General features: G+C 39.3%; 1 protein-coding gene across 3 annotated transcripts in view; it reads right to left on the bottom strand.

Moving 5' to 3' along the window:
* The window catches only part of RANBP17 (RAN binding protein 17), a 432,717-nt gene that overhangs the window by 72,060 nt on the left and 342,990 nt on the right, over window positions 1–17,667 (bottom strand). For all 3 annotated transcript variants that reach the window (XM_017960123.2, XM_017960124.2, XM_009209561.3), the window contains 2 exons: window positions 15,441–15,548; window positions 6,469–6,551 (listed from right to left, as the gene is read on the bottom strand). In XM_017960123.2, the coding sequence (XP_017815612.1) occupies window positions 6,469–6,551; window positions 15,441–15,548 (191 nt within the window). The remainder of the gene's footprint in view (window positions 1–6,468; window positions 6,552–15,440; window positions 15,549–17,667) is intronic.

Genomic DNA, 17,667 nt, shown 5'->3' with positions numbered 1-17,667 from the left:
GTAAAGACGGGGTTTCACCGGGTTAGCCAGGATGGTCTCGATCTCCTGACCTCGTGATCCGCCCGTCTCGGCCTCCCAAAGTGCTGGGATTACAGGCTTGAGCCACCGCGCCCGGCGATTTAGCATAATTCTTAAGGGCCCTAGGATTTTCAAAATGGTGAATGAGTATTGGCTTCCGCTTCAAGTCACCATCAGTATTAAGCCCTAACAAGAGAGTCAGCTTGTCCTCTGAATACTTCTCTAGCTGTGAAAGTCCTAGATGGCATCTTCTTCCAATAGCATTTTGTCTCCATGAAAAATGTTGTTTAGTGTAGCCATCTTCATCAAAATGAATCTTAGCCAGATCATCGTGATAACTTGCTGCAGCTTCTCCATCAGCACTTGCTGCTTCACTTTGCAGTTTGATGTTATGGAGATGGCCTCTTTCTGTAAACCTCACGAACCAACCTCTGCTAGCTTCCAACTTTTCTTCTGTAGCCTCCTCACCTCTCTCAGCCTTCGTAGAAGTGAACAGAGTTAGAGCCTTACTCTGGATTAGGCTTTGCCTTAAGGGAATATGATGACTGGTTTGATCTCAGACTACTAAAACCTTCTCCATATCAGCAATAAGGTTGTTTCACTTTTTTTTTTTTTTTTTTTGTAATCATGTGTGTGTTTGCTAGTGTAGAATTTTTAATTTCTTTCAAGAGCTTTTCGTTTGCATTCACCACTTGGCTGTTTGGTGTGAGAGGCCTAGCTTTTGACCTGTCTCAGCATTTGACATGCCTTCTTCCCTAAGCTTAATCATTTCTAGCTTTTGATTTAAAGTGAGACATGTACAACTCTTCCTTTCACTTGAATACTTAGAGGCCATTGTAGCATTATTCATTGGCCTAATTTCAATATTGCTGTGTCAGAGAATAGGGAGACCGGAGGAGAGGTGAAGAGATGGGGAATGGCCAGAGCAGAGCAGTCAGTACACACACATTTATTAATGTGACTCAGAGACACAAAGTAAGCATATGCTGGCACTGATATACTTGCTCGATGCAGGGTTGCTGTAAACCTTCAAATTATAAAAAATGCAGTATCTGCAAAGTACAAGAAAAAGCAGTATGCCTGTATACCATCCTAATCTTCCATTCTTACAACACATCTGATAGTACATGCAAGTGATTTTCTTTTTTTTTTTTTTTTTTTTTGAGACGGAGTCTCGCTGTGCTCCCAGGCTGGAGTGCAGTGGCCGGATCTCGGCTCACTGCAAGCTCCGCCTCCCGGTTCACGCCATTCTCCCGCCTCAGCCTCCCAAGTAGCTGAGACTACAGGCGCCCGCCACCACGCCCGGCTAGTTTTTTGTATTTTTAGTAGAGACGGGGTTTCACCATGTTAGCCAGGACAGTCTCGATCTCCAGACCTCGTGATCCACCCACCTCGGCCTCCCAAAGTGCTGGGATTACAGGCTGGAGCCACCGCGCCCGGCCTGCAAGTGATTTTCAGCCTCTTTTTTTTTTTTTTTTTTTTTAAAAAAAAAGCCCTAACAGGTGATAGCTTTTACGGACAAGTCTAGTGTAACTACAAAGATGGGTGGTTCTGGTCAAAGTGGCAAAGTAGTTTTCTTTCCCCCTTTTTCTGGAGGGCTGCTGTGGCACTTTCACAGGCCCCTAAAGCTCCGCAAAACCAATGGTGAAAACAAATGGCCTGTTATCTAGGTGATGACGAGAAACAGTGGCTTGTATACCACTTTACAAATTCAATTTATGCATATTAAGTTATACCTTACATACACCCAGGGCATATACTGCTTAAAAGAACCCTGATGTAAATTCTTATGTACAGTGAATAATCATAGCTTGTACCATCCATTTTTAAAGTTTAGAATCTTTATACATTGCATTCTTAAATCAGGTACCTAAGGAAGAAATGAAGCAGTTCTATTTTGGCCAATCTTATGAAAACAATCATTATTTCTCCCTTCTGTGCACTCTTCAACCAACAGATGTCACTAAAGATACCAGGACCCAGAGGCAAAGAGAAGGAAAGATTAGACAAATGGAAATTGAACATAAAAATCATCCAGTTCTTAAAACTGAGAAGTAGGTTTCCAAAGTAATAACATTTATTACACTGCATGCAACATTTTAACCAAAAATTTAAGAAAGAAATTTCTTTTATTAAGTTGCTCAGGCTGAACGGATCATAGCACTAAGTTTTGAAATACATGTTCTTGAAGCAATTTAAAACTCATTAGAAATAATAGGCTTGGGCTAGTAGAAAATGTGGTAAAATTTAATCCTCACCCAAATGTTACCTGGGCTGTACAAACAGGAAATTGTTTTGTGCTACTGTGGCTAACCTCATTGCTGACCCTGAGCTGTAACGGCAAGAGGAGCTGAGAGCTGAAGCAAAATTAAAAACTTACATCAAAGTATATCATGACAGACTGTAGATAAATAAAACAGCATATCAAAAGTATTGTTTTTCTGCCAGTCTCACAGAGCAGTGAGGTGGAGGTATTTCACAAAATACATAACAAGTCAGTTGCATTTGGAAATGATTCCTTCCCTCTCTGCACCGCCCTGATCACTGACTAACCAAAAACTGCTCATGAGAGGTGATCAGAGAAGAAACCCAGTGAGGATGGAAACAGAAGGGATCACAGAATGTTCTGGCCTTTTTCCTCTAATGGCTTCCCTTTCCTTCACCTCGGCTTACCAAAGAAATAAACAATCCTGGCTCTTCTGTGCCCTCCCAGTCACTCTTTCCCTCATCTTGTAGACTCCTGAATGGCAACTACATGATCTTCCTCCAATGTGTATATTAGAATTTTCAGAGGTAAAAGCATGGGTAATAAAACATTACAGAAGGTAAAGACAGACAAATTGGATGGCTTATGTGGACCAGCAAGAGAATCAGTAGAGGTTAAGGACATTTTTCTATTATTCTATGTAAAGTGCATGCATCAAAGTCACTGTCAGAGTCACTGGTAACCCAGTTGAAGGACACTTTTCCATTGAACCTTTGATTTCCTTTAAGTTTTGAGATAGAAATCACCATACTTTAAAGAACAGTGCTTCATCATAAATATCCATGGTAAAATCTTACTTTGGCAAATCCCAAGAGGCAGTAAAGACAGTAAAGAATATGAAAAGACTACTGTCAGTATGACTGAATGAAATTCCAATTCAGCTACTTGCTAGCTATTTAATATTTGGCAAAGTTTTTAACCTCTATGAGCTTCAATTTCTTCCTAACAGTAATCACAGTCAGTAACTACTCTAAGGGCTTTCCATACATTACCTAACTGAAGTCTCACAACCACGTCTTTGAGGTATGTAGTATTTTCTCTAACGAGAAGCTGAATCAAGAGAGGCTTGCAACTTAACCAAGGCCATATAACTAGTGAGTAGCACATAATACCTACCTTGAGGATTCAATAGGGTAATGTATGATAAATGGTCTAATAGAAGACTATAAAAGCTGGTAACAAAAGGAAGGCTAGCAGTACTATTAGTCTACATTGAGGAGCAGAGCCTTACTCTAACCTTATCTTTCTTCCGGGTAAGAAAACTCCTTACTGGCTTTTCTTTGCAAGAATGCTCTGAAGGTTTTGCCTCTTCCCCCACTCCACTTCACTTCTCCTATCCTTTCATTTCCTTTCTCTTCTGTCTCCTCTTCCTCCTCCTCCAAGATAATCCTCACATAGTTATTTTTCTCAACTTTTGCTGCAATGCCTTTTTCTATGTCAGACAACCCAACAGAGAACGGAAGAACTTTTGAAGCCCATAGATTTGGCATTGTTCTGTCAGATTCCTTTTGGTGTCACTTACTGGACATACATTCTGTCCTAGAAAGTCAGTGATACTGGAAGAGGAAGCTGGCTTCTCTTAACAGCCCTAGTGCAACAGTAAATAAGCCGCCAAAGAAAAAATACATTTAGTGAAAAGAAAGATCCAGAGAAAGGGGTAGGAATGATACAATTGTAACTGGTAACAGGAATCTAACGTATGCATAGTTAAAGTCCTATTGATTACTAAGAGATTCTTACATATGTGCTGTTTATTTCCTTTAAATAAGTGAGGAAATAGAAACTCATCACTGGTTACAGGCAGAGGAAGCAGGGCAGTGTGATCCAAACAGGAAGCACTGCTGAGCAAAACAATGATGTGGGTTGTTGAACCCCTGTCCAAAGAAGGCTGGCTTGGTGAGTATAACAGATAGGCTTTGGAACAAGGAGAGGCATAAACAGTGATTAACTATTCCATGTTACCTCCTGTGTCAGGCCGTTTACCAGAACAGCTCAATTAACCTTTTTAATCCCAACTAGGCAGGTAAGTCAGTAGGTATTTAGTAGTCCTAATTTTATACAAGAGAAAACTAGTCACAAAGAGGTATATATAGTATTTTAGCTGAAGGTCATGGAGTTCATAAAGTATTGGTAATAGGATTAGTACTCAGATCTTATAAATTCGAAAACTGTGCTTTTTCTAATATACCATGCTGTTTTTGAAAAAAGGTCCAGACACACATCTTATATGACAAAACATGGAACAGAATTAGATATACACTAAAAGTATGGCAAATTGTATTAGAATTTTTAAAAATGCGTCCATTTTTACCTCTAGGAGGCAAAGTATTTCCACTTTATATGATTTTATTTTTATTTTATTTTTTGAGACAGAGTTTCGCTCGTTGCCCAGGCTGGAGCACAATGGTGCAATATTGGCTCACTGCAACCTCCGCTTCCTGGGTTCAAACGATTCTCCTGCCTCAGCCTCCCGGGTAGCTGGGATTACAGGTGCCTGCCACCACGCCTGGCTAATTTTTTTGTATTTTTAGTAGAGATGGGGTTTCACCATGTTGATCAGGCTGGTCTTGAACTCCTGGCCTCAAGTGATCTGCCTGCCCTGGCCTCCCAAAGTGCTGGGATTACAGGCATAAGCCATTGTACCTGGCCCACTTTATATGATTTTAATGTGTCTATTTTCAAACAGGATACAAAAGTTGTGGCAATGTAGTTACTGGTACAGATGAAAATAAGAGAGTACAAGTTTACTCTCCTATGTAGGTGCTTTCTCTAGTTTTTACATATGAAAAATCTCAAATTCTACAAATCAGATGTGCAATTAAAATGAAGTATTTTTAATGGAGGCCTACAATGTATACAGATCAGAGCCCCAGAATGTGTTCTGAAATGAGGTAAAAACAACTTAAAACACCCATTTTTTTCTTTTTAAAAATAGGCTTTTACTTTAGAAAAAGTGATAATGCTTCTATTGGTTGTTCTTACATACATGCACAAACACATGCAGAATTAAAATAAAGACACTTTATAAAATTTTATAAAGTTTGTTTCTTGATACTCAAAAAGAAATAGGAGAATCATGGCTGGGTGCAGTGGCTCATGCCTGTAATCAATCCCATTACTTTGGGAGGCCAAGGTGGGTAGATCACTTGAGGTCAGGAGTTCGAGACCAGCCTGGCCAACATGGTGAAACCCTGTCTCTATTAAAAATACAAAAATTAGCCAGGTGCGGTGGCGTGCCTATAACCCCAGCTACTTGGGAGGCTGAGGTGGGAGGATCACCTGAGCCTGGGTTGCGGAGGTTGCAGTGAGCTGAGATTGTGCCACTGCACTGTCCAGTCTGGGTGTCAGAGTGGGACTCCATCTCAAAAAAAAAAAAAAAAAAAAAAAAAAAAAAAATCAGGCAATTTTTAAGACTAAATTTACTTAAGACTTTGCTGTTGCTTTGGGAAAGAACAGATGGGGGAAAAAAAGGACACGGAAACATTTATCAAGGAGAAGTGCATTGCACAGAGCCCAGCTCAGTTGACATTCAGTCACTGTGTGCCAAATTAGATTACAGAGGGTTTTTATCCACCCTATCTCCATTCCCTATCTACATACAGGTCACAGAGAGTAGAGAATTTCATTGATGACAGTGTCAGAATTGGCAAATATTAGAGTTTATGGTAGTTGTAAGGGCCAAACTGCTAAACAAATACTAAATTTAGGACTATAATTGAACAGGACAATCTTTCCTGTAGAACTCTGCTTCTAGAGGTGCAGTACCCAAAAGTTCCTCATAAAAAGATATTTACTCCTCTTTACAAGGATATTCTCCCACAATTCAGTGACATTCTGGTTTAAGCATTCCTTGGTTCAACATAGTAAACTCCCTGATGTAACTCTGAGCAATTTTGAATATGCTGTAACTTTTCAATATTCTATCTAGTGTATTCCCTCATCTACTGACACTGCAATTTTATCCAAAAGAAATTCATCAAGTTGGTCAGGCATGATTTAGTCAAAGGCATGCTGCTTACTTCTCCTGATGCCAATATGATAGCTACCTGGCTTTTTGCACTTGTATTACCCACTTCACAAATTCATAAAGATATGAAAGTTCAAAAGAACAAAATAACTAACATCTTTCTTTCCTCCAAAGAGATAAAACGATATTGCAGAGACACATGGAAAAGGATACTCACCATAAGTGCAAACCATTTTACTAGCTTCTCTGAAGAGAAGAATTCCATTAGGAGATGATACATCGAAATTCAGACGCTGGGATCTAAGAAATACAGAAAAAAAATGGACTATATGTGAAGATAAAGAAACCAAACACAGATTTCAAATGCCTAGCATTTTCATTTATAAGAATTAGCAGCAGTACAATTGTCTCTTAAATTCCACTCCATTTTATAAACTGTTGATAACATACGTATGCTGATTTCTTCACTCTAAAGATAGTAGGACAATTAGGAAGAATTATTTTCATTTATTTGCTAAATCAAAGAGTTCTTTTTTTATCTGTCAAAACGATATCCTGACATTCTTTATCACAGATTTCTTGCCCCTTCTTTTATGCCAACTGGATGATGGATAATAATAAAACATCCCAGGTGTCTAAGTTTAGACAAATACGTGGACAATGATATATATTTACATTTGAGGTTTCCTGCAGTGCCTGATATACATTTTTAAAACAAATTCTAAAGTGATGAATAGGAAATCCAGTAGTTTTAAAATACTGCACATATGTGTAATGAATTACCTGATACTTCAAGCATATTTCAAACACGTGACAGTTTCCACTACATACAACTTAAGTAAAGAGAAACAAATCTCATAAATTCACTGAGAGCAATTCTACTTCCCTGGTTCCTGCTGGGGTTGGAGAAGTGTGAACAGGGTAAAGAACTAACATGACCTCCTGACATATTTGATTTTTAAACATTGCTTTGGCTTTTAAGAAATAGTGGCATTTTAAAAAAAGGATTAGCAAAACAAAAACTACCAAAAAGCAAGACATTGCTAAAGACCTGTTTACCAAGAATAAAACAACTTTTTGCTTTTCCATGCTTTTTAAAAATGCTTTAGTATTAAGTGCAATGATTACCTATTAGAAATATTATTATGAACATATGATTGTTGGCATGCAAGTTCTGATTAAAGAAATGCACATACATAATTTGCATTAAATTCTAGAGAAATATAGGCAAGATAACATTTTCCAAAATAACAAAATTTCAGAAGGTAATTCTTAGGACAGTTGCGCTAGGTAAGAATCATCTGGGCCAGGCGCAGTGGCTCATGCTTGTAATCCCAACACTTTGGGAGGCCGAGACAGGTGAATCACCTGAGGTCAGGAGTTTGAGACCAGCCTGGCCAATATGGCAAAACCCTGTCTCTACTAAAAACACAAAAATTGGCCAGGTGTGGTGGCACATGCTTGTATCCCAGGTACTCAGGAGGCTGAGGCAGGAGAATCACTTGAACCTGGGAGGCGGAGGTTGCAATGAGTCAAGATTGGGCCACTGCACTCCAGCCTGGGCAACAGGCTGAGACTCCGTCTCAAAAAAAAAAAAAAAAGAATCATCTGGGGAGGGGCCAAGATGGCCGAATAGGAAGAGCTCCGGTCTGCAGCTCCCAGCGAGACCAATGCAGAAGGTGGGTGATTTCTGCATTTCCAAGTGAGGTACCCAATTCAGCTCATTGGGACTGGTTAGGCACGGAGGATGAGCAGAAGCAGGATGGGGCATCATTTCACCTGGGAAGCACAAGGAGCTGGGGACCTCCATCCCTCAGCCAAGGGAAGCCATGAGGAAATGTGCTACCCGGCCGGGTTACTATGCTTTTCCCATGGTTTTTGCAATATGCAGATCAGGAGATTCCCTTGTGTGCTTATACCACCACGGCCCTGGGTTTCAAGCACAAAACTGGGCAGCTGTTTGGGCAGACACCGAGCTAGCTGCAGGAGTAATGTTTCACACTCCGGTGGCACCTGGAACCCTAGTGGGACAGAACCATTCACTCCCCTGGAAAGGGGGCTGAAGCCAGGGAACCAAGTGGTCTTGCTCAGCAGTCCCACTCCCATGGAGCCCAGCAAGCTAAGAACCACTGGCTTGAAATTCTCACTGCCAGCACAGCAGTCTGAAGTTGACCTGGGACAATCGGGCTTGGTGGGAGCGGGGGCATCCGCCATTACTGAGGTTTTAGTAGGCAGTTTTCCCCTGACAGTGCTAAGGAGGCTGGAAGGTCTGGGCTAGGTGTGGCAAAGCGGCTGTGGCAAGGCTGCTTCTCTAGATTCCTCCTCACTGGGCAGGGCATCTCTGAAGTAAAGGTAATAGCCCCAGTCAGGGGCTTGTAGACAAAACCCCGATCTTCCTGGGACAGAGCACCTGAAGGAAGGGGCGACTGTGGGCACAACTTCAGCAGATTTAATCATTCCTGCCTGCTGACTCTGAAGAGAGCAGCCGATCCTGGCAACAGGGATTCTCCCAGCACAGCACACCAGCTCTGCTAAGGGACAGACTGCCTCCTCAAGTTGGTCCCTGACCCCCGTGCTTCCTGAATGGGAGAAACCTCCCAACAGGGGTCGACACACAGGAGAGCTCTGGCTGGCATCAGGCTGGTGTCCCTCTGGGACAAAGCTTCCAGAGGAAGGAGCAGGCAGCAACCTTTGCTGTTCTGCAGCCTCCACTAATGATACCCAGGCAAACAGGGTCTGGACTGGACCTCCAGCAAACTGCAGCAGACCTGCAGAAGAGGGACCTGTTAGAAGAAAAACTAACAAACACAAAGCAACAACATCAGCATGAACATGAAGGACCCCCATACAAAAACTCCATTTAAAGGTCATCAGCCTCAAAGATCGAAGTTAGATACATACACAAAGATGAGGAAAAACCAGCAGAAAAAACACTGAAAATTCCAAAAACCAGAATGCCTCTTCTCCTCCAAATGATCGCAGCTCCTCTCCAGCAAGGGCACAAAACTGGAGAGAATGAGACAGACGAATTGACAGAAGTAGGCTTCAGAAGATGGGTAATAACAAACTCCTCTGAGCTAAAGGAGCATGTTCTAACCCAATGCAAGGAAGCTATGAACCTTGATAAAAGGTTAGAGAAGCTGCTAACTGGAATAATCAATTTAGAGAAGAACATAAATGACCTGATGGAGCTGAAAAACATGGCATGAGAACTTCGTGAAGCATACACAAGTATCAACAGCCAAATTGATCAAGTGGAAGAAAGAGTATCAGAGACTGAAGATAAACTTAATGAAATAAAATGTGAAGACAAGATTAGACAAAAAAGAAGGGAAAGAAAGGAAAGAATAAAGACTCCAAGAAAAATGGGACTATGTGAAAAGATCAAACCTGCCACTGATTGGTGTACCTGAAAGTGATAGGGAGAATGGAACCAAGTTGGAAAACACATTTCAGGATATTCTTCAAGAGAACTTCTCCAACCTAGCAAAACGGGCCAACATTCAAATTCAGGAAATACAGAGAACACCACTAACATACTCCTCGAGAAGAGCAACTCCAAGACACATAATCGTCAGATTCTCCAAGGTTGAAATGAAGGAAAAAATGTTAAGGGCAGCCAGAGAGAAACGTCAGGTTACCCACAAAGGGAAGCCCATCAGACTAACAGCGGAATCTCTCTGCAGAAACCCTATAAGCCAGAAGAGAGTGGGGGCCGATATTCAACATTCTTAAAGAAAAGAATTTTCAACCCAGAATTTCATATCCAGCCAAACTAAGCTTCATAAGCAAAGGAGAAATAAAATCCTTTACAGACAAGCAAATGCTGAGGGATTTTGTCACCACCAGGTCTGCCTTACAAGAGCTCCTAAAGGAAGCACTCAATATGGAAAGGAAAAACTGGTACCAGCCACTGGAAAAACACACCAAAATATAAAGACCAATGACACTATGAAGAAACTGCATCAACTAATGTGCAAAATAACCAGCTAGCATCATGATGACAGGATCAAATTCACATATAATATTAACCTTAAATGTAAATGAGCTGAATGCCCCAATTAAAAGATACAGACTGGTAAATTGGATAAAAGGTTAAGACCCATCAGTGTACTGTATTCCGGGAGACCCATCTCACATGCAAACACACCCATAGGCTCAAAATAAAGGGATGGAGGAATATTTACCAAGCAAATAGAAAGAAAGAAAAAAAAAGCAGGCGTGGCAATCCTAGTCTCTGAGATGAAACAGACTTAAAAAAACAAAAAACAAAAAACAAAAAAACGAAGGGCATTATGTAATGGTAAAGGGATCAATGCAACAAGAAGAGCTAACATAAATATACATGCACCCAATACAGGAACACCCAGATTCATAAAACAAGTTCTTAGAGACATATAAAGAGATTTAGACTCCCACACAGTAATAGTGGGAGACTTTAACACCCCACTGTCAACATTAGACAGATCGATGAGATAGAAAATTAAGAAGGATATTCAGGACTTGAACTCATGTCTGGACCAAGTAGACCTAATAGACATCTACAGAACTCTCCATTCCAAATCGACAGAGTATATATTCTTAGTGCCACATTGCACGTATTCTAAAATCGACTACATAATTGGAAGTAAAACACTCCTCAGCAAATGCAAATGAACAGAAATCATAACAGTCTCTCAGACCACAGTGCAATCAAATTAGAACTCAGCACTAAGAGACTCACTCAGAACCACACAACTACAGGTAAACTGAATAACCTGCTCCTGAATGACTACTGGGTAAACAATAAAATTAAGTCAGAAAAAAATAAGTTCTTTAAAACCAATGAGAACAAAGAGACAACGTACCAGAATCTCTGGGACACAGCTAAAGCAGTGTTAAGGGGAAATTTATAGCACTAAATGCCCACAACAGAAAGCTGGAAAGATCTAAAATAGACACCTTAACATCACAATTAAAAGAACTAGAGAAGCAAGAGCAAACAAATCCAAAGCTAGCTGAAGACAAGAAATAACTAAGATCAGAGCAGAACTGAAGGAGATAGAGACATGAAAAATCCTTTGAAAAATCAATGAATCCAGGAGTTGTTTTTTTTTTGAAAAAATTAACAAAATAGATGGACCACTGTCTAGATTAATAAAGAAGAAAGAAGAATCAAATAGACACAATAAAAATGATAAAGGGAATATCACCACTGATCCCACAGAAATACAAACTACCATCAGAGAATACTATAAACACCTCTACACAAATAAACTAGAAAATCCAGAAGAAATGGATAAATTCCTGGACACATACACCTTCCCAAGACTAAACCAGGAGCAAGTCAAATCCCTGAAAAGATCAATAACAAGTTCTGAAATTGAGGCAGTAATTAATAGCCTACCAAACAAAAAAAGCCCAGACAGATTAACAGCCAAATTCTACCATAGGTACAAAAAGGAGCTGGTACCATTCCTTCTGAAGCTGTTCCGAACAATAGAAAAAGACAGACCCCTCCCTAACTCATTTTGTGAGGCCAGCATCATCCTGATACCAAAACCTGGCAGAAATACAACAAAAAAAGAAAATTTCAGGTCAATATCCCTGATGAACATCGATGCGAAAATCCTCAATAAAATACTGACAAACTGAATCCAGCAGCACATTAAAAAGCTTATCCACCACGATGAAGTTGGCTTTATCCCTAGGATGCAAAGCTGGTTCAACATATGCAAATCGATAAACATAATCCATCACATAAACAGAACCAATGACAAAAGTCACATATGATTATCTCAATAGATGCAGAAAAGGTCTTCGATAAAATTCAACATTCCCTCCATGCTAAGAACTCTCAGTAAACTAGGTATTGATGGAACATATCTCAAAATAGTAAGAGCTATTTATGACAAACCCACAGCCAATATCATACTGAATGGGCAAAAACTGGAAGCATTCCCTTTGAAAACCAGCACAAGACAACGATGCCCTCTCTTACTACTCCTATTCAACGAAGTATTGGAAGTTCTGGCCAGGGCAATCAGGCAAGAGAAAGAAATAAAGGGTATTCAGATAGGAAGACAGGATGTCAAATTGTCTCTGTTTGCAGATGACATGATTGTATATTTAGAAAACCCCATTGTCTCGGCCCCAAAACTCCTTAAGCTGATAAGCAATTTCAGCAAAGTCTCAGGGTACAAAATCAATGTGCAAAAATCACAAGCATTCCTATACACCAACAGTAGACAAGCAGAGAGCCAAATAATGAGTGAACTCCCATTTGCAATTGCTACAAAGAGAATACAATACTTAGGAATACAACTTATAAGGGACGTGAAGGACCTTTTCAAGGAGAACTACAAACCACTGCTCAAGGAAATAAGAGAGGACACAAACAAATGGAAAAACATTCCATGCTCATGGATAGGAAGAATCAGTATCATGAAAATGGCCATCCTGCTCAAAGTAATTTATAGATTACATGCTATTCCCATCAAACTACCAGTATCTTTCTTTGCGGAATTAGAAAAAACTACTTTAAATTTCATATGGAACCAAAAATGAGCCCGTGTAGCCAAGACAATCCTAAGCAAAAAGAACAAAGCTTGAGGCATCATGCCACCTGACTTCATACTATGCTGCAAGGCTACAGTAACCAAAATAGCATGATACTGGTACAAAAACAGATACATAAACCAATGGAACAGAATAGAGGCCTCAGAAATAACACCACACATCTACAACCATCTGATCTTTGACAAATCTGACAATAACAAGCAATGGGGAAAAGATCTCCTATTTAATAAATGGTGCTGGGGAAACTGGCTAGCCATATGCATTAAACTGAAACTGGACCCCTTCCTTACACCTTATGCAAAAATTAACTCAAGATGGATTAAAGACTTGAATGTAAAAACCAAAACCATAAAAATCCTAGAAGAAAACCTAGGCAATACCTTTCAGGACATAGGCATGGGACTTCATGATGAAAACACCAAAAGCAATTGCAACAAAAGCCAACATTGACAAACAGGATCTAATCACACTGAAGAGCTTCTGCACAGCAAAAGAAACATCATCAAAGTGAACAGGCAACCTACAGAATGGGAGAAAATTTTTGCAAGGTACCCATCTGACAATGGTCTAATATCCAGAATCTACAAGGAACTTAAACAAATTTACAAGAAAAAAACAAACAACTCCATCAAAAAGTGAGCATAGAATATGAACAGATACTTCTCAAAAGAAGACATTTATGTGGCCAACAAAATATGAAAAAAAAAAGCTCATCATCACTGGTCATTAGAGAAATGCAAATCAAAACCACAGTGAGATCCCGTCTCATGCCTGTTAGAATGGTAATCATTAGAGAGTCAGGAAACAACAGATGCTGGTGAGGCTGTGGAGAAAGAGGAACGCTTTTCCATTGTTGGCAGGAGTATAAATCAGTTCAACCATTGTGGAAGACAGTGTGGCATTTCCTCAAGGATCTAGAATCAGAAGTACCATTTGACCCAGCCATCCCATTACTGGGTATATACCCAAAGGATTATAAATCATGCTGCTATGAAGACACATGCACACGTATGTTTATTGCGGCACTATTCACAATAGCAAAGACTTGGAACCAACCCAAATGTCCATCAATGACAGACTGGATTAAGAAAATATGGCATATATACACCATGGAATACTATGCAGCCATAAAAAAGAATGAGTTCATGTCCTTCGCAGGGACATGGATGAAGCTGGAAACAATTATTCTCAGCAAACTAACACAGGAACAGAAAACCAAACATCACATGTTCTCACTTATAAGTGGGAGGTGAACAATGAGATCACATGGACACAGGGAGGAGAACATCACACACTGGGGCCTGTTGGGGGATGGGGGGCAAGGGGATGGAGAGCATTAGGACAAATACCTAATGCATGCGGGGCTTAAAACCTAGGTGATGGGCTGACAGGCGCAGCAAACCACCATGGCACATGCACACCTGTGTAACAAACCTGCATATTCTGCTCCTGTATCCCAGAACTTAAGGTAAAATTAAAAAAAAATTATCTGCCTATGGCTGACATAAAATACTTTATAATATAAAATGCAATGATTTTTTTCCCTTTAGTATTAAATGTTGTATCAGTAATAAATCATGTCAATTTTCTGGTTGAAAAATGGAAATATAATTAAAAAGCACACTAAATTTCTAATATAAAATACAAAGCCACCCTTCCTTTAAGACACCTATGAGGGTGGCTTTTAAAAATGAACAGTTTAAAAAAAAAGATAGATACTAATATTTCTTTATTTGCAAGGTCTTTTTTCACTTCTTGTTTTAGGGTAAAAATTTTAAATTACTGCTGTGAAAAACTCAGCACCGGAGGTAACATTAGAGCTGCAACCCATACCTTTTCCCTGTCTGGACACCTCCCTTCTAAACACACAGTTTACAAAGGGCAATGATGAAACAGGATGGCTAAGGGACAGGTAATTTGGTGCTAAGCCATATCCACAATGACGTATTTTAAACCCAATTAGCTTATTGCCAGATTTTCTCTTTTAGCTACATCTTTGTTAATATTTATATGCAGAATATTTGAATTTCTGCCAGTCTATGCAAATTATAAGGTCAATCGGGCAATTTCAGAGAAGTGTTATAGTTGCTCTCTCAATGAAAATTGTGAGTGTATAAATCATCCAAATACACGCATCTTGGCATAAAGAAAGAAGCATAGCTTAGAAGTGAAAGCAGGAATAATTCCCAGAGCTTCTGAGGCAAACTATGTTCCCATGAATTGCTGTGAGGACCAGTTTCCTTATCCCTCAAATAAAGCATCTCAACTCAGAGACCTCTAAACTTCTTTCCTGCGTTAAAATTCTATAGAATTGCATTTAAGCACTGAAATAGTTAAAATAGCTGCCCTCTCTTCATTTTGTACCTTTGAATATTTTAAATAATGGTGGCTGCAGTCTTCCAATTTATTTTCTATTTCCCTAGTCCCCATAGACAGCCAAGTATACTGTAGTTCTTTCTCTCAAAAGGCCTCAATCTTACGTCTCTAATTCTGTTTTCACTAATCATCTTAAGTCTTGGTTCCTGGGCTCTTGCTAACTACCTTGAAAATACACAAACCAAGAAAGAAAGTCAGACTGTTGGAGATTTCTGCTAATAGCCTGTTTTTTTCACTGCCGGTCACACTGCTTACCTGTTTTGCATCAGTTCTGCCATAAGTTTCAAGATGGGAGTTGTACATGCTGGCTCTCCATACCACCGTTCAACAGCGTTTTGAAGAATGGGAAGATATGTTGGGTACCTTTTATAAAGCCTGTTAAAGAATTTAAGGGCCTAAAGAAATACTGTTCCTGAAAATTAGTGCCACACACACACACACAAAAAGGGGAATCCACATTTGTTCTATGTTTATACTAATTCGTTCTATGTTTATACTATACAATGGCATTTTACAAATTGCTCTCCCTAACCTGCACAGATATACATATATTTTTGGGGCTGCCAGTGATTTGTTCTTATTTGTAACATATCCTACACATTATATTGCTTTGTTGTTAGAATACTGAATAAAATACACACTTTTCAAGTATCATATAAGCAGCACATTTAAAGATTTATGCCTAATGTTGCAGGAAAGGAAAATAAGTTTAGTGAATGAGGATAAACATATATTTGAGTTATTATCAGTTTCTTGGTTACTATACTACTTAGAAAAATATTTTTATTATGAAATTAAAAAATATGTAAAAGTAGAAGGAACTAGTAATAATAAACCTCACATATCTCTCAGTTTCAAAATTACTCTTTTTTAAAAAATGTTGTTGAATTGCTCTTTTTTGTCTCACTGTAGCTCCAAGGAATATCTGGGATGCTGGCTTGAAGAAAAGCTTTGGGTAACTATTAATCTACTCAACATAAGTGTCACTAAAGATAGTCCCATGTACATACAAGGAGATATTCTCTAACATTGTTATTAACACTAAGGAGTATATGCCTCTGACAAATCTACGCCGAAGGCCATCAGAACCTGGAAAACTGACTCAGCTCCACTGGCCCTTTAATCGACACTGGGCATCTCCTTGCCAAGTTGACACATGAATATAGGATTAAGGTCCCAAACTGTAGCAGAAAAACTCTATGTCACTGTTTTCATTTCTCTTTTCTTTTCCCAATCCTCAAGTCTCTTTCTGATGTTTTCCAACATACTTGTCTTTTGTTTCAGATCAAAATGCTAAACTAAATCACTTAATGGTGTTTCTTTTCGGTGTGCTTCGGGGTAGAAATCTCCATGGTGAGGTCATCACAATTTTCTTCCCTGCTCTTAGAATAAATTTCAAACTCCTTAGCATGGTGTTCAAGGTCCTTTAAGATTTGGTTCTTGCCTACCTCCAGCTTCATCTCTTAGCATTTCTGCTCATGATTTAGCTTTTCATAACTCCCTGCAAACCCACTAATGCCAGCTCTTGTCTCTATTCCCTCATAAACCACTTATTCTGTCTAACATATCCCTGTCTTTCAATACCTAGCTCAAGTTTTATCTCCCCTGGGATGTTTTCTCTATTTTATCCAAAGGCATCAGTCTCTTCCTCATCTACGTTCAATGAGTACTCATGACCATATCTCTTACAACACAGTATGTTAGGCTTGGTTGCTTGTGTTATTTGTCTGCCCCATTAGATAGTGCATTTCTAAAGAGCAGAGACCCTACCATCTTCCTGCTAATTTCTATTTGAATGTCGGATTTCAATATGGGTGTCAATTATCCCAGGAAGCCTTCTCTGATATCACATGCACTTGCCTCCTACCTCTCCCTAAAGGGTTAGGAGTGTCTCCTGTGTATGGTGGTGGAACCTGGTGCTAGCATAATAATAGTACTTGTATATCTCTCCTATTATAAGCTTTTTGAGGGCATATGCTAAGTACTTATTGAATGCATGGCCTGGCACAAAATAGATTTCAATACATTATTTGTTGCTATAAACGTGCAACCTAAAAATGAAGTGTAGCTTATTTGATTAGAACTATTTAATTGTGTATTTCACTTTGAAGTTTTAGAAAACAGCTCACATGGTGTTCAATGAAAATAAGCCATCTATAACTTTAAGAGTGGTATGCTTCCTAAAAGTGCAAAAAGCAATACTTTCTCCTATTAGACATACATACCATGCTAAGGCTGCATTTGTATATACTAAAACAGTTTTCTTATCAACTATTTTCTGAAGTCCTATTCTATAACAAGCATTGTAAAAAAAAAAAAAAAGAAAAAAAAAAAAAAAAGAAAATCCCTGCCCTCATGGAATTTATATTCTAATAAGACGGAAAATAAACAAAATAAATATACATTAGAAAGTGCTTCAAAGAAAGCCAGGCACGGTGGCTCACACCTATAATCCCAGCACTCTGGGAGGCTGAGGTGGGTG

Source organism: Papio anubis, chromosome 5, assembly GCF_008728515.1.
Source record: "Papio anubis isolate 15944 chromosome 5, Panubis1.0, whole genome shotgun sequence".
Classification (NCBI taxonomy): Eukaryota; Metazoa; Chordata; class Mammalia; order Primates; family Cercopithecidae; genus Papio; species Papio anubis.
This window is presented reverse-complemented; position numbering and strand designations above follow the sequence as displayed.